The sequence below is a fragment of the Lissotriton vulgaris genome, chromosome 5 (assembly GCF_964263255.1).
Source record: "Lissotriton vulgaris chromosome 5, aLisVul1.2, whole genome shotgun sequence".
NCBI lineage: Eukaryota > Metazoa > Chordata > Amphibia > Caudata > Salamandridae > Lissotriton > Lissotriton vulgaris.
The window spans coordinates 40,969,887-40,992,629 of NC_141693.1; the positions used below are offsets into that span (position 1 = coordinate 40,969,887).

The window sequence follows — 22,743 nt, forward strand, 5'->3', positions numbered from 1 at the left end:
GGCAGCATTTATGAAGGACAACGACACAAGCCAATAAAAAATATGGGCGGGGAGAGGGCGGGGCTTCCCTCACGTACTGAACTACAGCAGATCTTCACCAGAGCAGCGCTTGCGCGCTGACTCTAGGTTCAACCTAAAAATGAAGGCCTTTCCCTTTAATGCCCGTTCTTTTTGTGATTTGAAATGGGTTGGTAAGTCATTTTCTTTTTTTAAACAATCTTTATTGCAGATTTTTGTTAACTATACATTTGGCCCAACCCCCCACCCACCGCCCCCCAGGAAACCATGTGGTAATTATACAATCAAACATAAGTAGATACAAATTACAGCTCAATAATTTGTTGAGGATATATGTACAGATGTAGAAACAAAAAGAAAAAAGAAAAGAGAGGAGTACATAAACAGGAAAGGAGAGAAGAAAACAATTTTATATAATATCAACATATTCCGGTTTCTAATGTCTAAGTCATATTTGTGGTTCAGAAAGAATATACTGAATGACAAACTGAGTTTAGTGAATTAAAGGTCATCATTACAGTCACAAATATATAGGGTGTGTGAATGGCAGGGTGTTTTAATACCAAACTCTTTAGTACATGTCTTAGGAGGCATCTCTATGCTAGGGTACCAGTTTGCCAAGAGATGGTGATGGGGGACACACTGTTAAAGTGAAGGGGTACATGCAGGAATGATGTATGATGGGCAGAAAGGGCTTAGGATTACACTGAAGGGAGGAACTTGTAAATCTTCACCTTGAGGTACTGGGGTACTTGTGGGCTCTAACCAAAGAGATAAACCAACCAATGGTAATAAATCAGGAGACCAACTGCAGCTAGATTGAAGCACACTTAGAAAAGCGATGTTTTTACATTTTTCTGAAAGGCTGATGAAGAAGTTTAAGTGTGCATAATGACAGGAGAAGCTTTCTGATGTTTTGCGAGAATGTAAATTACAAATTTCTTAAACAAAAAATTCTTGTTAGTGGTGAATCGGGCCCACAGGTACTAACAATCGAGTTTCCCTGATTTTGAAGTGACAAGTCAGAGTCAATATTAACACCTACGTTCTTGACACAGAGTGCTGCCATGGGTTTGGCTTCCAGATAAGGCAGCAAGTAAGGTAACTCTCCTATTGGCGATGGTCTAGGCGGGGACAACATTTCTGTTTTGTAACAGTAGATAAATTGCCTCTTTTACTTTCAGTTTCACATTGACGATTCCTTTATAAACACACATGGATAATCTCTGTGCTTTCTCTAGAAATCAGAAAAGGTTGTACAAGTTCTGCCCATTGCACTTTACAACACACACACATTATACAGAGAGAATTGATCATACATGTGTAAGTCAGTCTACAATAATGCAAATTCCAAGGTATAGGCATCACAAGTCATCCCGTAGGCAGTATGTTTTGAAAGTGTTTGGCCCGGAGAAGCACAAACTCAGGATAAAGGGCCATATGTAGGTAATACGTGTTTTGCGATTCTCAAAATAGCGATTTTTTGGGAATCGCTATTAGAGAATTGCAAAACGCAATGTAGATAGGATTAGCAAAATATTTTGCGAATCCCACTTATTCCTTATTTGTGAATCGCATATTGAGATTCACAAATAAGGAATCACATATTGAGATTCACAAATAAGGAATACCTTCTCATTCATTCCTATGAGCTAGAAGGCCCATAGGAATGAATGGGAAGACATTCTCAATTTGTGATTCCCAATTAGAGAATCACAAAGTGAGAATGTAATTTCAAGGTTGCAAGGGTGTCAATAGGACACCCTGTTGCACCCCTTAAATTAACATGTGTGCACATGTGGTGCACATACATGCCCTAAGGGCATGTATGTGCAGCACATGGCACTTTGAAAAATGCAAAAAAGTGCATTTTTCAAAGAAATCGCACAACTTGGGTGCTTCCTACATTGCATTTAAGGAATCGCAGTTTGCATATCCTTATATGCATTCGCAAAATAAGGAATCACAAATTTTGCGATTCCTTATTTGTGTGCTACATAGCACACTGCCCAAATTGCTATCGCAAACTCTGAAATTCTGCGAATTTCAGCATTTGCGATCATAATTAGGCTTCCTACATATGGCCCTTAGAGCGTACATCAGTGGTTGGGTTTGGCTTTACTAATCAGAATGTATTTCCACCTAAACAAATTATTTTTTAGCAACAGTAGAATAATGAGAGACTGGGGAAAAATGTTCTAATCTATACCAAGCTGTCTACATGCAGCTCTTTGATGACAGTTTATAGGTCACTGTGTTGTATTAGGATTGTAACTAATGAACTGCAAGTAACAAAAGGATTTCTGTGAGAAAAGTAGTGACCCACTGAGCTATCTACATAAACTACAGTTCTGTGATCTGCACAAGTACACGTTCTTTGCAGCAGGTATATTAACCCTCTGCACTACTTCATTATCTACAGCAGGAACATGAATCACCCTCGTTATTGTGACACTGCTATTGTTGGAGGAAAACTGTTGGACTTACAAGGAACTCTGCAGAAGGTGCTTTTAAACCCATTCTATTTCTAAAGCTGAAGGCCCCCAAGATCGGGGCCAGGTAGCACCGCAGGGGCTGCACGCGGATGTCTGTCTAATACCAGATCAGGGAGAGATGTCCCCTCTCCCAGAAACCCCCTTAGCTGTGGTGGTGATGGAGGTGCAACACTGGACCAGGCAGAGGCTCTGCTCACTCTAGACTCTGACAGGGGTTTCTGATGCTCACACCTGTGATGGATTAAACCCAGATCAGTTGACTGGGGGTGAGTGTTTGTATTGTCAACGCTCCCTCCATCATCACCTTTGGTTTTTCTTTGCTCACGCCTGTGTGATGGCAGATCTTGTTGGGTTTTCCTTTCTCTGTCACTGACCCCTAGAAGTGCTGCACATGCGATGCCTGTACAATACCAGCTCAGACTGATGTTCCTGCTCTCTCCCAAAGACCTCCAGGAGGCTGCACATTCATGACATCTGTACAACAGCTGTTCAGGCAGAAGGTCTCTTTCTATCTCACACACCCACAGAGGAGCGGCTCATTGGTGATAACTGTACAGTGATATATCCAGCTGCGCGTCACACATGATGACACATGACAATAACAGACTAGGCTGTCACAGACCTCAGGGGGTCTGCAGATGTGGATGCAGGCACCCCTTGAAGCAGATGTTCCACTCCTCTTTCACAGACCCTGCTGGGGTTTCACATGCTCATTCATTCATAATATCAAGAGCTCCTCAAGCACACTGGAGTTGTAGAATTCCTGAAAGGAAGGTCTTCAATTACCTGCAAATGTGCGGGCCCATCTCCAGTCTAGAAGAAAACAGATGATATTATTACTTTTATATACCACATAACCAGAAACTCAACTTTTTCAAACAATTATTGATAAACCAAAGTGTAAAGCTCTAGGATGTCAGTATTTCATTCCAATTCTTTGTGCTGTGTTTCTGAAAGTGACAGTGGAGCACCTTCACAGTGTGATATGCCTGTCGGATGCTGGCATTTCATGCTGTTCACGGGGTTTGTGTCGCTTCTCGTCATGCATTTCAAAATACAAACAAGTGAAAGATACAATTCATTCTATATAGTTCTTGGTGTTCAGTGGATTGTGGGATTACAGTGCTGAATGGTCTAATATAGGGCTGTCCAATGACATTCCAAGAGAGCTGGATATTGGCATGGTTATATGAAAATTACTGTTTAGGGGTCTGGTTTAAAGTTTGCTGGTATCAGAATTGTGTTTGTTTTGTTGAATTGCTAAATGTGGAGCAGTGGCGGCTGGTGACATTTGAAAGTGGTAGGGCGTAAAATAATTGGGGGGGTTAATATAATTTATAAAGAACATATTGAAGACGTAACCTTCATATTCATTAAAATAAATCCTCCAGATAATCTGGTAATAGTTTATTGAATTCTGCATTAAGCTTTGCTACATAAATGCTTTTCTTTCTTCTGGACTGCTTCAGTATATGGGTCTATTCTCAGCCAGGCAGATAATTGACACATTGCAAATTCTTTTTAGGCCACAGTTATATGCAATACTATGGAGCGGCTAAGACAAGAATTCAGCAACTATTTACAGCCTGACGTAGACAGGATAAGCATAGTTTTCTAAACTGAGGAGCTTCCGTCCAAACACTTGTAATAGTAAGTACAATGGCAGTGATGTATCTGGGAGATGCACTGCTTAAGAGAACAACGATCCTTATTCTAAATCGGTGTCGTCCTTTGACAAACATATATTCATTTATTTAAGCATACAAAAGCTGTTCAATGTCATTCAGAAAACTAGCTAAACAAAAGCATCTTATTTGCTGTGAGTTAATGCTGACATAACACTGTTTTCTGTTATTTAAGCTGCATGCATGAGTCAAGTAGCACTATAGGAAACCCACAACAACCGTATTACAAATTAATTTAAACCATCTATGCAGGCATAGTAGCTCAGTAAGTTAAATATTCGCTGCTAAAATGTGAGTGTAATTAGCTGGTAACCTGTTCGAATCCATGCAGGACAAACTCATTCTTCCGATATCATTAGTTTGAGTACGAATAAGTACGAATGAATTGTAACTGTCACCTTGGTCCATGCACGATCCCTGATAGTATTCCCTCAACACCACCTGTGTGTTTTGGTGCCCCCGAGGAAACACGAGTGGCACAAATAGAGCAATCAGTATACAATCAACCCTGGCGCAGCCGTGGGCGCTCCAGCGGACATGGAATGTGGTCTCTGCAGCTTGCATTTCATAGGGTCCTTTGTGCTGCTATCAAGCCGAAAATACAAACCGGGGTATTAAAAGGGACATTTAAGGCCCTGCTTGTTCACGGGGGTTCGGCAGGTAAATAGGTGATCAGAACCCCGCCCCGTTAAATTACTTGTAACTGAAACTTCCAAGTTATACAGTTTAAACATTACAGGCACTTCTTGTACATCTCGAGCCCCACACCTCCATCACCGGGAAGAAGTAAAGACAATGTCACACAAAACGCAGGATTGTTCCTTCTTTTTATTTGCGCACTCCAGGACACGGTTGTTCTGTACAATCTACAAACAAACACATCACATACAAAATCATGACTTTGTCACACCGCCTGCATCGTGATAGTGGTCTGCCCGGAGGGACAGTAAAAACGGAAACACACCTTTAATAACGCCCTCTCTAATTATCGAAACAAAATCTATAATTTAATCGTGCACAAAACACTTTACAAATTTCTTGTACATATAATTTATAAATCAACCAGGCCGAAACAGTTAACTTACCTTAGGCTCCCCTTCCCGCCTTCAAGTCCTAACTCCCGCGGCGCCGTCCTGTTTGAAATTTCCATGGTGCTCGACTCGTCGTGACGCAGCAGGAAGGCTGCAGGCAGCCTCCCTCCCCTCCCCTCCCCTCCACCACTGCACAGCGCTGTGATAGGTTCGGCCGGCTGCCCTACCTACGTCCTTTCTCTCTGTATGCTGCAGAATACAGAGAGCAGGGAGAGTGGAAGGGGTTACGCGAGGGCAGGGGGGAGCGACTTGCCTACTGTGTAAATACTGTCTGTTTGGCAGCCTCTCAGTCGGCCCAAACAGACAGTATTACCAACAGTGGGCAAGCCGCTCCCCCTTGCCCTCGAGTAACACCGCCCACACAGGAACTTCTGCTTTCTCGCCGTGCGAGAAGGCAAGGCAGAAACAAATGGTAGTTATTATCATTGATAATAACTACCTTTGTTTGCCTTCTCGCACGGCGAGAAAACAGGGGGGCGGCACCCAAACGCCCCCATGGACCAGCCGCCGCTGATGTGGAGGTGATCTGCCGAAGGAGGTTCCTCTACCAGGCAAGCATTATGATTGAGGAAATTTAGCAAAAGGATTCCGCTCTTGATTTAGGGCGAATTCCTCTTGGGAGTTTTTCTGTTACCAACTCATTTAACTGTAAGTCAGACCCCCTGTATATTACAATTTTACTTAGTGATGTCCAATATTGGTTTAAAAAGACTGGATCCATGCCAGGTTTTAGGGATGTCAAAATCATGGATCTGGCATGGATCTGGTCGACAAGGTTCTAAATTGGACACCCTTGTTGAAGACAAATGTTCTGTCAACATTCAAAAATGGAACACCGATACAGAGATAAAAGAAACATTAAAAAACACAGACTGTTAAATTGTGACTCAAATCACTTTTGCTTCCTCAGAGGGGATCACAGACCTCCCCAAAGCAAAATGTGGGCATGTTTCAACTTCTTTTGTGGAGAAAGTGAAACAGATTGAACTATCACTTATTCACACTGTGAAAGACCAGAACCACAAAAACACATTCTGGTACTTAAAGGTACACAGGTTTTTAGTCAAATAAGTCACCCCGGTAGAACTGTTTATTACTATTAGCAAGGCCAGGTCCTCTCCACATTTCTCTGCACTCACTCCCCTCCACCCCACCAGCTCCATGGACCTGCTGTTCTGTCACCCCTGACTGGATCACTCATCTCTTCTCTGTCTCAGGAAACAGCCTCCTAGGTTGTCTGAAATTCAGACAGGCATTACTATTACTCAAGAAAACTGTTGGTGAATCAAGAGAATCTGAATAAATTCTGCGCTTCCTTCAATTTACTGTTCCTGCCCAAAGTGTTCGTATGTATGCAAAGGCAGCTCAGACTCTTCATGGAAGAAAATTACTTTGTAGATGAGCTCAGATCATGCTTTAGGTTCGGATGCACCACGGAGAATGCACGTTAATGACAGCTGAGGCTATTTTCCGTATCCCGATTAAGAGTCATTCATGCACTCAATTCCTCCTTGCCTTACCAATGGCCTTTGACAGAGAGCACCAGCCCCTCTCCTGAAGATAATCAAGAATAGAAAGGGTATCCTTATTGCAACAACAGCTGGTCTTTGGCACATCTGAATACTGTGGTCAGTGCGTTAAAAAACAACTTCCTCTCCAATCCTGCTTTGAGCATGGAGCTGCTTGGTGCTCTACTCACAGATAGCAGCATCGACATTCACCAATATACCGATAGCAGCATCGACATTCACCAACATACCGATAGCAGCATCGACATTCACCAACATACCGATAGCAGCATCGACTTTCACCAATATACCGATAGCAGCATCAACATTCACCAATATACCAATAGCAGCATCGACATTCACCAATATACCGATAGCAGCATCGTCATTCACCAATATACCGATAGCAGCATCGGCATTCACCAATATACCGATAGCAGCATCGACATTCACCAATATACCGATAGCAGCATCGGCATTCACCAATATACCGATAGCAGCATCGTCATTCACCAATATACCGATAGCAGCATCGGCATTCACCAATATACCGATAGCAGCATCGACATTCACCAATATACCGATAGCAGCATCAGCATTCATCAATATACCGATAGCAGCATCAACATTCACCAATATACCGATAGCAGCATCAACATTCACCAATATACCGATGACTCACAACTTAACTCAAAAGTCCCCTCGGATTCAGACATCCAGCGCCTCAAAGATCCAGCCCTGCTTATCCAGCAACTATCAGAAGATCAACCCAACCAAGATAGAATTCTTGTTATTTGCCAGAACAAAAACAAGAAATATTGCAAACCTGGCTCAATGATGTGAACCTTCACAGCTCCGATGTAAGGGTGGGTGAAATATTCAGTTACTTTTGTAAAGCGGTGTTCCTGCCAAATTCTGCTAATCGCTGTGTGGCTGAATCTTTTCTCGCATGCCGCGCCAGAATGGTAAGCTGTCGAGCCTGAGCAAGATTTGGAGCCCCCTGGAATGCTTTCCAGTTACTAGGAGGACATCCAGTGAGATTTTTCTAACATGGGCAGTCACAACCATTCGTGGTCAGAAGGCTGCTGCTAGAATTTGCTTCCACTGCTTAGTCGCAGTGCAACGTGCCTATTTGCGCCCGTTGGTGAAACTCCGCAGAATTTCACAGAGTTGTTACAAAACTTTGTGAAATTCTGCAAAGTCGAATTTTGTGACTTCTTCCCCCCCCCCCCACTTTGAACGTTAACTTTCACTAATTATCAAATCATTTGGATTCACCCAGGACAAACTGGGACATGTTACCAGAACCAAGGAAGACAGCTCTCTCTTCTAAAGAGACTGAAACTGTTTCTTTCAGTAAGCCACGTCAGAACTGCTGTTCAAGCCCTTTTACTCTTTCAGTTGGATGGCGGTAACACCCAGCTCTACGACCTCCCAGATTCCACACTGGAAGCCTATAAGGACATCCAACATGCCATAGCATGTCTCATCCAGAGCCTGGAGAAATATGATGACATGCCCCCTCATCCTAATGGAATTACATTGGCAACCCTTGTCCTCCTGTACCGTATTCAATAGAAGCTGCATCCTTTACAAAGCCGTGGGCCTTATTTAGATCTCGTGGATGGAATATTCAGTCATAAGCAAGGCGGATATCCTGTCCGCCGTATTATGATCTCCGTAGGGAATAATGGGATCATAATACGGCGAACGGGATCACTGTCACATTTGAGACAGAGTATTCCCCTCCGCCAAAATCTAAATTAGGCCCATAGTGACCAGCAACCCCACTTATCTTGCAGATAAGATCACTGTATCTGGAGGTTCTCGCAAACACCTGTCGGTAAGACATCATCAAACTTCAGACTAAAAAGTGTAAAAAGGAAAAACAAGCAGAAGACCGAATGAATCAATGCTCCCAGGATCTAGTACAACAGCTGCATATTTTTCAGGATCTCCCCAATGATGCTTCAATTTAGGGGAGTTGAAGACCCACCCTTTCAAAGAACCCTACTTTAAACCTCAACCAAAACTACCTGTCCTATCTCTTGTGGACCTTTTGCTTCCTTTAACCCTGTACAGTACTCAGCTGACTTCTGGGTAGGTTGACATTACTGAAATACCATATACACCCATGCATACTTACATAAGTATGTATATACATATATACTATGTTCTACTCTGTTTATGTGGAAGCTCTTTCTAGCTCTTTCTTCCATTCTAATCTACTGAAACAACTCATATCACTTTTATGTTGAAAAATCATAGATCTATATAGAAATGACTCTGAAAGAAAAAGGATTCATGGGGAAAACCCCTGAACAAGATTCAGACATTAATAAGGTACTTTCAAGCCAGTTCTCCAGTTCCTGTACAGCTTACAGACAGCTAGATAACTATTTTTTAACAATTAGAAGGGTCATCAGATATTGCAGGTAGCGCACATTAAGAACAGATTGTCTAAATTGTGTATTTCTTTTTCTTAAAATGTAATAAGACTTTAATGATATCACATAAACATGTATTATTATATATCAAGAAGAGAAAGAGGAATGGAGGACTAGTCCAGATCCCCTAGGGCAGAGGTATTCAAACTTTTCCAGGTTGAGCCCCCCCAGCTGAATTCCCCCAGATGTTGGCCCCCCCCACCACCCGACCGAAACCTCGGGAATCCGGCACACCACATGATCGACTGCAACGCGCACACCACGGGCCATATCCGGCAAACAATGCTCAACACAACAAGAGTGCCTAGCAAACTGCAGGCCTGTGAGTGGGTGTGGCGAAACGACAGAGGCGTACCACACAGCTCAAAACACAATCCTCCAAGGCAAAAGTCATCACAACCCTCCCCATCCATCATGTACACCTTGTCATCCACCAACTCCCCCACCATTCATTCCTTCCCTCCATCTGTGCCCCATCCACATCCAAACCCCTTCAACCACTTGCAAACCCATCCACCATCCATCCCTCCATCCATCATCTCACCCATCCATCCCTCCATCCACCCCCACACCCATCCATCCATCATCCATCCATCCCTTCACCCAATCCATCCCCTCACCAATCCATCCACTCTTCCACCCATCCATCCAAACACTCACCCCTTCACCCAAGCTATCCTCCCACTCATCCATCCACTCCTCCATTCATTCATCCATCCACCACTCCATTCATTCATCCATCCACTCCTCCATTCATCCATCCATCCACTCCTCCATGCCTCCATCCACTCACTCACTCATCCATCCAACCACCCACCCTCTCACCCATCCAGCCATCCCCCCACCCACTCATCCATCCACCCAGTCACTCATCCGTCCACCCACTCAACCCCCCACTCATCCATCCACCCACCCATCCATCCCTCCCGCTCTCCACCCTCCCCCACTCATACATGCACTCTCTGACCCATCCATCTCCATGCTCCTCTCCTCACCCATCTATGCACACACCTGCCCATCCACTCTGCCAATCATTCATCCATGTCCTCACTCATCCATCCATCCATCCTCCCCCTCTCTCTCCATTCCCCCCTCACCCAGCCACCCATCCCTCCATCAACCCTTCACCCATCCACCCACTCATCCATCCACTCATCCACTCATGAATCCATCCATTGACCTCTCACCCACCCCTTCACTCCTCCTTCCATCCTCCCGTCCATCCTCCCTTCTCAATCACCCATCCATCCCCACATCCACCCCTTCACTCATCCATCCATCCACCCCTTCACCCATCAATACATCAATACATCCATCCATCACCTCTCTCATCCATTCACCCACCGACTCGTCCACCATCCACCCCCCCATCGATCCATCCACCATTTCACTGATCCATCCACCATTTCACTGATCCATCCATCCCTCAACTCATCCATCTACCCTTCCAACCATACACACATCCATCCACTCCCATCCATCCCTCCACTCATGCATCCATCCTCTCTCCCACCATCCATCCACCCCTTCACCTATCCATCCATCCCCTCACTCATCCATCCACCCCCCCACCCATACATCCACCATGTCACCCACACATCCACCATTCCACCCATCACTCCACCCATACATCCACCACTCCACCCATACATCTATTCACCCACATGTCAACATAACGGACGTCTAGTGGCCGGCTCCACCCGACATCCCTCGCTCTCCCTCTAGCTGCCTCTGTCTCCCTCGCTCTCCTTATGTCTCCCTCGCTATGCCTCCCTCGCTCTCCCTCTGTCTCCCTCGCTCTCCCTCTGTCTCCCTCGCTATGTCTCCCTCGCTCTCCCTCTGTCTCCCTCGCTCTCTCTCACTCTGTTTCCCTCGCTCTCCCTCGCTCTCCCTCGCTCTCCCTTGCTCTCCCTCACTCTCCCTCACTCTGCCTCCCTCGCTATCCCTCACTCTGCCTGTCTCCCTCCCTCGCTCTCCCTCTGTCTCCCTCGCTCTCCCTCTGTCTCCCTCGCTCTCCCTCTGTCTCCCTCGCTCTCTCTCACTCTGTCTCCCTCGCTCTCCCTCGCTCTCCCTCACTCTGCCTCCCTTGCTCTCCCTCTGTCTGCCTGTCTCCCTCCCTCGCTCTCCCTCTGTCTGCCTGTTTCCCTCCCTCGCTCTCCCTCTGTCTGCATGTCTCCCTCCCTCACTCTCCCTCGCTATCCCTGCCTGCCTCAGTCTCCCTCGCTCTCCCTTGCGCTGCCTCCCTCGCTCTCGCTCTGTCAGCCTCTGTCTCCCTCCCTCGCTCCCCCTCTGTCTGCCTGTCTCCCTCCCTCGCTCTCCCTCTGTCTGTCTGTCTCTGTCTCCTTCCTCCCTCCCTCTCCCTCTTCATCTCACCATGCCTGTGTGTGCCCGGGCTGACACAGCTTCTGGGCACACACACACACTCAGCCAGGCAGCCGCACCCGAGCACTTCGCACCTCTTTAAGAGACCATTCGCATGCTAATGAGCTTTGTTCAGCTCTGAGGCCCCTGCAGCCCCACTCTGACGGAAATCGCCCGCCCTCACAGAGAGTCTCTACATCGCGCTGCACAAAGGAAAGATCGGAGTGGAGCACGCGACCCCCCTGGGATGGTGCCGCGCCCCCCCAGGGGGGCGCGCCCCACAGTTTGAAGAACCCTGCCCTAGGGTAATCTTAATAATCAGCAATAACTAGTCTATCTATACATGTGGGGAAGTCGCAAGGGTGCATGTAGTATGATGTATGTAAAGGGGTAGCGTTTACCCTTTTAGAAAGCCCTCACCCACCAACCTAGTTTGTGGCATGCTTCATCATCGGGCCCACCTGATGACACCGAGTGTGTCCCGGGTGTGCTTCTATGCCTGATTACAGTGGCGCAGGTATATTGCTGAGTGTGCAGTGTGGGTGAATTGAAAAGTGAAAGGTTAAAAGCTGTCCAGTGATCCCAAGAAAGATTACTTTATTGTTTGGGCCTCTAGTAGTGTTAAAAAGCAAGGCGTGGGATGTGGGTGGAGTTGTATTTAGGGTACTCCTACATCCGGTGTGTGGTCTACATGTTTCAGCCAGGCCTTAAATTGTAACTGGCTTTCCTCGAGGCCTATGTGAAAGGTGATAAAGTGAATTATGCTACAAGTAGTGACACAGAACATAAACTATGTGCGGCACGCGCTAAGGTGCATTATATGTAAGAGGGGGTTTCCCTATCAGGACAATAACAAGCGATTTGTTGCTAGAGCCCCATGAGTATCCTGGCAGGGGTACTGGTGCAAATGAGTCCAGGACCCACCCATCAACCTGTTGCTGCTGCCACAGATCGAGAGCAGCAACAGGTTGATGGGAGAGTCCTGGACTCATTTGCACCAGTACCCCTGCCAGGGGATACTGGTGCAAATGGCCTCTTATTGAATGCATTTAACAGGGTCAAAATGTGTCTCAAATTGGTAGGAATGTTATGGCTCACAGCAATGATAGACCATCTTTTGGGGTACATTTTGAAGAGTTAATTACTGCTTTAACCCTGCTGTGTGGCTGAGGCTCACAATGGATAACCTCTCAAAGGGCCGGACATTGAACTCACAATGATTGGTGATGGACCACCTCATGGGGTAACTCTTGCACAGTGACACCTTGGTCTCAAGTCTGTGGATTGGGCTGAGCTGCTGAGGTTCTCACCAGTCTTGCAAACATTGCCATGCAAAGTACCTCAGGCAGCACAGTCACACGGATTCCAAAGCTCTATCCATGCTGGGCAAGTTATAAGGTCCCTAGGTAGTCTGAATCCTTCAGATCCAGCACCTTGATGCCCCGGGCAGTTGTGCGCTTAAGAAAACTCACTGACATAACAAAGCTCAACAGCACACATCTTATCCTGTCATGTTGCTGAAGAATATATAATCTATGGGTGACTCTCAAACACTTCACGGCACAGTATGAGTGTAAGTATCATCCTAATGGTGTAAGCCATTCTGTACACTTCACAAATGTGTATATGGTATTGGTACAAACTCCAGATGGTTCAGCTTAGGATCTAGTAGTGCATGCCTTATCAGTGGCTTATACATAGTTGTGAAGCAGTTGACTTAAAATTTCATGTCAGCTGAGGTATTTAACAAGTACTTTTTTGAATAGTATTAAAGTGTTAAAAAATTGCTTATCGCATTAATGTCTACCTAGGCATTACCAGGCCAAATCACAAAGATAACTTACACTTGTGAATAATTTGCAAGTGTAAGTTTGCTCTTTCATAAATTGCTGATTGCATTTATGCCTACAGAAACATTACGTTTAAATCAATCAATTCTTTATTTTGGTTCCATAATCATCAAAGGAAGCATAAAAACAACAGTTAAAAGTACACATTGCAAAAATACTTTAAAACATGTGTTTTAGAAATAAAACAGCTTGTCATTTAACCAAAGTTTTATTGTACAAAGGCAGAGGTTAAAATCACATAAGAACCCATGCAGAATATGGCAAAAAAATGACATACAGTGCTCTCAGGATCCGAGTAAACGATATTCACAATAGTGACAGCCTGAGAACCCAACTATCATGGCTACTGTCATTGTCTACAGATTGCTGTCAAACATCATAAAGCCCTACAATATTTCATAAAAAGAATAGACATGTTAAAGTGCAATATAGTTCAAGGACACCTAATTAGGCAAACAGCACTTTAAAAAATACCAATAGAATTGCTCTTCTTCTTCTTCTTCCTCCTCCTCCTCCTCATGGGTGAACGGACTAACATCGAAGCGTCTCGCAGCACAAGCAGCAATGGACGGCCATGATCCCAAGGAGCCGGAGCAGTTGAGGAAACCCTTCATCGGAGGCCTAAGCTTCGAAACAACAGATGACATCTTAAAGGAACCTTTCGAACAATGGGGAAAACTCACCGATTGCGTGGTAATAAGGGACCCACAATCAAAACGTTCCAGAGGGTTTGGATTTGTGACTTACTCCTGCGTGGAAGAAGTGGATGCTGCAATGGCAGCTCGGCCACACAAAGTTGATGGATGTATCGTAGAACCAAAGCGAGCAGTGTCATGCGAAGACTCTGCACACTGGTGCACACTTGACAGTCAAAAAAATCTTTGTTGGCGGGATTAAAGAAGATACAGAAAAATATCATTTAAGAGACTACTTTGAAGAGTATGGAAAGATCGAAACAATTGAAGTAATGGAAGATCACCAGAGCGGGAAGAAAAGATGCTTTGCATTTGTAACATTCGATGACCATGATACAGTCGACAAAATTGTTGTTCAGAAATACCATACAATCAATGGGCATAACTGTGAAGTTAAGAAGGCACTTTCCAAACAAGAAATGCAGACGGCTGGCTCGCAAGGAGGTCGTGGTGGTTCAAGCAGTTTTGGTGGTGGCCGAGAAAGCAGCTTCGGCAATGGTGGTGGTGGCGGCGGTAACTGCGGTGGTCGTGGAGGAGGAAACTTCAGCAGCTCAGCAGGCTTCAGTGGTGGAGGTGGAAGCCGTGGGTACGGTGGCGAAGATGGATACAACGGCTATGGCGGGGATGGTGGAAACTATACTGGCGGCTCTGGCTATGGTGGTGGAAGAAGAGGCAGTTATGGTGGTAGTCCTGGTGGCTACGGGAGCCAAGGTGGTGGAGGATATGGTGGTGGTGGTAGCGGAGGCCACGATAACTAAAACGAAGGAGGAAACTTTGGTGGCGGTGGAGGCGGTGGCTATGGGGGCAGTGGTGGCTACAACGATTTCGGAAATTATGGTGGCCAATAGCAATCTAACTATGGGCCGATGAAGAGTGGAGGCGGATTTGGAGGTGGGTGAAGTTCTGGCAGCAGCCCCTATGGTAGTGGTGGCTACGGAGCCGGTGGTGGAACTGGTGGTGGAAGCGGCGGCTATGGTGGCAGAAGGTTTTAATAAGAATTTGCTATAAGGCTACAGTTCTTAGCAGGAGAGCGAGGTGTTGTCAGGAAAACTGCAGGTTACTTTGAGACAGTCATCCATGTGCATTAGGAGGAACCATAATCTACCACAGGAGGAGCGATGATCCTAGGCAGAAAAAATACTGCAGCTTAAACAGGAAAACCTTCTTATTCAGGACTCATAGCCACAGTTCGCTAAAACAAAAGTGCAGCTGTTGAATACAATGTAGTGTTGATTTACATGTACATCCCTGAGGTCTTATTTTTGTTATCTGTTGTAGTTTTTTTTTTTTCTTTTTTCATTACATCAAGTATATTGCCCTGTAAATTGTGCTAGTGATGTAAGGAATAAAGAAATTGAGGACTTTTTAACTTAAATAAAAACAAAAAACATACCAATAGAAAATTTGATAGAGTGTGATAAACATTTTAAAGTGCGATATAGTGCAACAATACTTTTTTCCCCAAACATAGCACTTTCAAAAATACCAACAGAACATTTGATAGATTGTGATAAACATTTTAAAGTGCGATATAGTGCAAAGATACTTATTTCACCAAACATAGCACTTTCAAGAACACCAAGATAACTCTATTCACTTCGATCATGATTATTAAGATGATAATTAACTAAGTCAAAATATTTTCCGATTATACCAGACTTTTAGTAAGAATTGTCTCACAGCGAATACTGTGTCGTCTGAGGTATCTGTTTTTATTATCCTACTAGCAGCCCGTCCCGACGTTGTCCGGGTATGAATTGATGCCGGCCAGTAGTATATTGTTTTGTAGGATTTCGTTTTGATAGCATTTCTTATCTGTGACAGGCCTGTGAAACGCTCCGATTCACAGTGCACTGCTGATGCACTTAAGAGTGCGCGTTCAGTAGTGTGTGAACTCGAGTTTCCCTACTTTATTTTTCCTTGCAATATTATATAGTGCGAACTCGACAACATGGGATGAGCACAATTTACATTACAGAAGAACACATTCATTTGTGGTAGGCACGGGGAGACAAAGCGGTTTGCCCGGAATCACAGGATGTTGAACTGATGCCGAGATTCGAACGTAGCTCCCCAGCTCTAAAGTTCGCAATTCTAGAACTTATGGCGGGAGGTGTGTCTAAAATTGTATGTCGGTACTGGCCATCAGTGAGAGAGACCTGTGCATTTTTCAAATTGGTGGTGAAAAAATATGAGTATTGTAGGAAGGGGGAGGCTCTAGTTGGCGCAGTGCAACACTAGCGACAAGCAGGGGCTCTCTCTTCCTCGTCAGGGCTGAGGGTTACCTTCCAGACAACCTCTGCTTACCCTCTAGGTAGTGTGGCTTAAGCAGTCGTAGGCTAATCTTTGGGGCACATAGGGTTAAACACTTGCAACAGTACACCTTCACAACCAACCCACTACACAACGAGACCAGACTGTATTCTGTAAAAATATATATCTTTATATAGATTTTACGCAGGCTTGTGAATACAGTCGATATACTTTATGAAAACGATTGCAGGATACTTGTTTCAGGTTACCACAGTTCTTATAGCAGTTCTCTTGAGGCCCGTAGGCCGGGGTTAACCAAAGTTCTTTGTGGAGCCGGCGGCTTCCAGGGGATCTGTCCCACGTCGCGTTGCCTTCCCGGGGTCGCTGATCGTTGCGGCTCTTCGGCCGAGCAGGTCACTGGTCGTCCGGGGCAGCGGTGCTCTGTGGCGGCACGGTCCTCTCCTCGTCGTCCGCTCCGACCTTGGAGACGGCGGCTGTGCGGCGGTGACAAGTGGCAGTACGGTCCCCAAGTGCAGGACGTACCCAGCCAAATGTCGGTGCAGCTGTGGGCTCACAGCTGGGCTGTCGGGCAGGCTACCGACCTTGTGGATTCTCGTAGGGCAACTGCCCGTCCTTGCAGGTGAGTGACTGCTCGCTGTGCAGTCTCCTCGAAAGCTCAGACCGGACGGGTCCTCCTTCCCTTTGCTCTCGGGCTCCCGGTGCAGTTGCGGTCACGGTGTTGGGACCAGCGGCGGCTGGTCCTTGCTTTGCTTCCGCTGTTGCTGTGGGCCCCGGTCACGGTGGTCGGGATGACGTTGATGCCTTAGAGGAGATTCCTCTTTGTCGATGCTGCGGCGATGGTCAGCACCCGCAGTCGCTTTCTTCCAAGGGGGTAGCGTCCACTGGTCCTGGGACGCTGGTCAGGGGGCAAGTTCAGTTGCAAGCCCTTGGAGATCTCTTTGCAGAGTTTGGCACAAGTAGCACAAAAGTCTTTTCGTAGTCTTATTGTCTTCCTCTCCTTCAGCAGCAAGGCACCAGACACAGGCAAGAGTCAGCACCCTTCCTTGTCTCTCACGGTCCTTCTCGTAGGGCAGAGTCTTTCTGTGGCCCAAACCGGATCTAATTTTCAAGGAGCAGGGCTCCGTCTTTTATAGGCCAATTCTTTTGTCCTCACAGGCCAGGGGGGCCTTTGCATAGCCACTCTCAGTTCTGGAGTACCCCCGCGGGTGTACTCCCAGACACATCTTTACGGCTGCTTCGGTGGGTGGCGCAACCAGCGCTGCAGGCCCACCAGCAGTATTGGCATCTACAAGCCCCGGCACTCTCTCGTGCACTTTACTAGGGACTGACAGCAAATCCAATGCACCAATCAGGAATACCAATCGTATATACAATTTACAGTAGGGAGCACTTGCACTGCGGCACGGATCAGCCGTGGCGCAGTGCCCTGAGTATCGGAAAACCAGCAAAACATCGGAGGCACATCAGCAAAAAGTGGAAGGGAGACTCACGCCAAGGTGCCAGGTCTAACATGTGTCCCCTCCAGCTGAAATGTGGGGGGAACTACCCTTCCCCAGGGAGTTCCACATCACTAAGGCGGAAAAATCTGGACAGACCGTCCGCGTTGGCGTGATCGGTGCCAGGGCGGTGTTCCACCGTAAAGTCCATACTCTGTAGAGAAATGGACCACCTCAACAGTTTCGGGTTCTCACCCCTCATTTGCATCAACCATCTGAGGGGCCTGTGGTCCGTCTGAACTCGGAAGTGAGACCCAAACAAGTAGGGTCTTAGCTTCTTCAGCGCCCAGACCACAGCAAATGCTTCTCGCTCTATTGCACTCCACCTACTTTCCCGTGGAAGTAACCTCCGACTTATGAAGGCTACGGGTTGGTCAAAGCCCTCCTCAGTCATCTGTGAAAGAACAGCCCCTACACCATGCTCTGAAGCGTCTGTTTGCACTATGAATTCCTTGGAGAAGTCAGGAGCCAGGAGCACGGGCGCCGTGCACATGGCAGTCTTCAGGGTGTCAAAAGCCTTCTGACAGGTGTCAGTCCAAATCACATTCCTGGGCTGCTTCTTCGAAGTCAGCTCTGTCAAGGGGGTCACAATCGTGCCATAGCCCTTGACAAACCTCCTGTAATACCCAGTGAGCCCCAGGAAGGCTCTCACTGCAGTCTGGGTCTTGGGGGGTTCCCAAGCCAGGATGGTTTCGATTTTGGGCTGCAAGGGGGCTACCTTGCCACTCCCAACTTGGTGTCCCAAGTACACCACTGAACCCTGCCCAATCTGGCACTTGCTTGCCTTGATTGTGAGGCCTGCTCTGCGCAGGGCCATCAACACTTCCCAGAGGTGTCGCAGGTGTTCGGGCCAGGTGCCGCTGAACACCGCGATGTCATCCAGGTAGGCGGCACTGAACTCGTCCAGTCCCGCCAACACCTGGTTGACCAATCTCTGGAAGGTGGCAGGGGCATTCTTCATTCCAAATGGCATAACCCGGAACTGGAAATGCCCATCTGGTGTAGAGAATGCCGACCTCTCCTTTGCCCCATCGGTCAAGGCGATCTGCCAGTACCCAGACGTCAAATCAAACGTGCTGAGAAACCGGGCAGCCCCTAGCCGATCAATGAGCTCGTCAGCTCTGGGGATGGGGTGCGCGTCAGTCTTCGTGACTGAATTGAGTCCTCTGTAGTCCACACAGAACCGTAGTTCGGGTGTGGCTCCCGGCGCAGCAGCCTTCGGAACCAAGACCACGGGGCTGGACCAAGGACTGCTGGAAGACTCAACCACCCCGAGGGCAAGCATCTTGGAGACCTCCTCCTTGATGCAGGCCCGTACCCTGTCAGTCACCCGGTAAGCCTTATGCTTCACCGGTAAGCTGTCTCCAGTGTCCACATCATGGACGCACCAATCTGTGACACTCGGAACCAGGGAGAACAGGTCTGGAAACTGCCCCAGCAACTGGCGGCAGTCCTCCTGTTGTTCGGCGGTCAGGGAGGGTGAGAGGTTAACTCCATCCACTGACCCATCCTTCTCACAGGCCACCAAGAGGTCCGGTAGAGGCTCTGACTCCTCCTCCATTCCGTCATCGGTTGCCAACAACATGCCCACTTCGGACCTTCGCAAGTGGGGCTTGAGGCGGTTGACATGTAGGACCCGCAAAGGGTTCCTGGGTGTCTTCATGTCCACCAAGTATGTCACGGGGCTCTTCCGCTCCACAACCTCAAATGGTCCTGTCCACTTATCTTGAAGGGCACAGGGCTCCACTGGGGCCAGGACATACACCTCTTGTCCAGGCTGAAGCTCGACCAGAGTGGCATTCTGATCGTACCACCGCTTCATTTCCTCCTGGCTCGCTTCCAGATTTGCCTCGGCAAGTTGTCTGAAGCGCCTGGTTTGGTTTCTGAAGGCCAGCATGTAGCTATATACATTCTGGGGAGGTTTCCTGGGAGATTGCTCCCAGCCTTCCTTTACCAAACTCAGTGGTCCTCTCACGGGGTGGCCGTACAGTAGTTCAAAGGGGCTGAACCCTAGGGACTTCTGTGGTACCTCGCGATATGCAAACAGCAGGCATGGTAAGAGGACGTCCCACTTACGCCTCATCGGACCTTCCAGGCCCATGATCATGCCTTTGAGGGTTCGGTTGAATCTTTCAACCAACCCGTTACCTTGGGGATGGTAGGGTGTGGTGAACTTGTACGTTACGCCACACTCTTGCCAAAGGGACTTCATATACTTCGATATGAAATTGGTCCCCCTGTCGCTCACCACCTCTAGAGGGAATCCTACTCGTGAGAAAATTCCCATCAGTGCACGCCCCACCACGGGAGCCGTCACTGTCCTCAGAGGAATGGCTTCAGGGTACCGGGTGGCATGGTCCACCAAGACCAGGATGAACCTGTTGCCCATGGCTGTCTTGGGGTCCAGAGGCCCAACAATGTCAATACCCACTCGCTGGAATGGCGTACCGACCACAGGGAAGGGTTGGAGGGGAGCCTTGTTCTTCCCTCCCTTCTTCCCACTTGCCTGGCAAGTCGGACAGGTTCTGCAATAAGCATCTGAACTCTTATGCATTTGGGGCCAGTAAAAGTGGGTGACAAGCCTGTCATAGGTCTTGTCCATCCCCAAATGTCCTGATAAAGGCACATCATGAGCCAGACCCAGTAGGAAGGCTCTGAACTTCTGGGGTACCACCAGCACACGGGCTGACCCAGGTTCAGCAGCCTTAGGCTCCGAATACAGGAGGTCGTTCTCCCAGTACACGTAATGTGTTTTGGCCTGAACACCATTGGCCTGGTCTGCAGCCTGCTGCCGCATACCCACGAGAGAAGGGCATTCTTTCTGCTCCCTGCAGAATTCCTCCCTGGAGGGTCCTCCTTCTTGCTGCCAATGGGTCAGCTCAGGCAGGTCCCCCAGTTCAGCGATCTGTTCCCCTGTAGGCTCCAGGGCATCCCCCTCAAGGTCTGCCTCCTCCTGGACCGTAGGAACTTCCGGGGCCGGTTTCCCGCGCCCCCTGCGCCTTCTCCCTAAGGCCGGTTCCTGGGCCTCTCCTTCAGGCCCCAGGACCTCTCGATCACCCCTACTGGCTGCCATCGACCGGGTGGTCACGCACGCCCAGTCAGGCAGACCCACCATCCGCAGGTGAGTCGTTTTCTCCACCTTTTCCCAAGGGGAGTGCTCCAAGTCGTTCCCTAGCAAACAGTCAACAGGCATGGTTTTTCTCACACAGACCTGCAGAGTACCAGAGACCCCCCCCCACTCGAAGGGAACTTGAGCCATCGGACACTGACTCTCAGAATTATCAGCGTTGATAACCCTACAGTAGGCATGGGGTACAACCTGCTCTTGAGACACCAGGTGCTGCCTCACTGCAGTCACACTGGCTCCTGTGTCTCTAAGAGCCTCGGCTTCCTTACCATTGATGATCACCACCTGCCCATATTTTTTAGTGTTAGAGGGCAGGTAGTTCATAGGGATCATCTCGCTGTCTCCTAACGAGACCAGGGTCATGTGAACGGGATCTCCACCCCCCGGGACCATCATTTCTTCTCCCAGGTGAACGCTAGTCACTTGTCGGGGCGGAGCACCAGTGGGTGCGGGTTTTCCAAATAGGCGACACTTGGGGTCACTGGATATGTGCCCAGGCTCGCCACATTTGAAACAATTGAAGGGCCCCTTTGGAACAGGTTTACCTGTCGGGGCCCCATTCTGCTTCGGGGGTGGGGGAGGCTGAGAACCCTGCTGCGGATTCCCTTGGGAACTACTTTGGGGGCCTTTTTGGAACCCTTTCTGTTTTCCCCCTTTGTCCCCCCCACTCTTCTGCTGGGGACCCTGCCCACTCTTGGCGGAATCTCCCACGGGACCCTTGTGGACCCTGGTGCTGAGCCAGCGGTCCGCCTCCTCAGCAAGCTTCCTCGGGTTGGACAGCTTGCTATCGATCAGGTGTTGGCGTAACTCAGGAAAACAGTGATCAGACAAGTGCTCCCATGCAATTAAATCAAAGAGACCTTGAAAATCATTAACTTTGTTACCTTTCACCCAACCATCCAGCGCTCTGCAGAAGTAAGTCACATACTCCACATACGTATTCCCAGGCCGCTTAGTACATCCCCTAAACTTCTGTCTATACATTTCAGGGGTAAGCCCGTACCTGTTCAACAAAGCTTCTTTCATGTGGATATAGGACCTCTGATTCTCAACGGGCAAATCTAGCAAGGTATCTCTCCCTTCGCTAAGGAACCTTCCCCACAACCCCGCTCCCCAATCCTTGTCAGGGACCCGGTGGGAGGACATGGCTACCTCATATGCCCTAAACCATTGTCCTATGTCATCCCCCTTAAAGAACTCCTTGACTACGTCCTTCGGGATATGCACTCTTGACTCTACCTGCACTGGCGATGTGCTGCCACCAGAGGGAGGACGATCCAAGTCTCTCTCCTTGAGACTTATCTCCCTCATTTTCACCTCATAATCCATCTGGTGCTTTCGCTCTTCCAGCGCCATTCTTTTCGTTTCAAGCTCCAGCTGGATTTTCAATTCTGCCAACTTTCTTTCGTGATTCCGGGTTTCCTTCCTGTCCGCCAGCTCCTCTGGCGACAGGCCTTTACCCAAGCTGTGCTCGCTGTCTTGCCTTTCCAGATCGATCAGATCCCCAAGCGCATTCTGCTCCTCCGTCGTATTCTGCTCGGCGAGGACGTCTTGCTCTTCCGGGGTCTTTCTGGACTCCACCCAGGCTTTCAGGGCCTTGTAGAGCTCCGGCTTGTTTTTGCAACCAGCGTGCGGAACCTTTAGTTTCCTACAGAAAAACTTCAGCTCCATCTTTGAGTATTTGTCCAGCTTTGCG

The 22,743-nt window shown here is 47.9% G+C and overlaps 1 protein-coding gene and 1 pseudogene across 6 annotated transcripts in view; one reads left to right on the plus strand and one right to left on the minus strand.

The window, feature by feature from the left end:
• The window catches only part of LOC147710076 (erythroid membrane-associated protein-like), a 470,315-nt gene that overhangs the window by 18,302 nt on the left and 429,270 nt on the right, over positions 1-22,743 (minus strand). For all 6 annotated transcript variants that reach the window (XM_086920782.1, XM_086920781.1, XM_086920784.1 and 3 more), the window contains one exon: positions 3,300-3,326. In XM_086920782.1, the coding sequence (XP_086776908.1) occupies positions 3,300-3,326 (27 nt within the window). The remainder of the gene's footprint in view (positions 1-3,299; positions 3,327-22,743) is intronic.
• On the plus strand, positions 13,986-15,180 carry LOC147710077 (heterogeneous nuclear ribonucleoprotein A1-like; annotated as a pseudogene).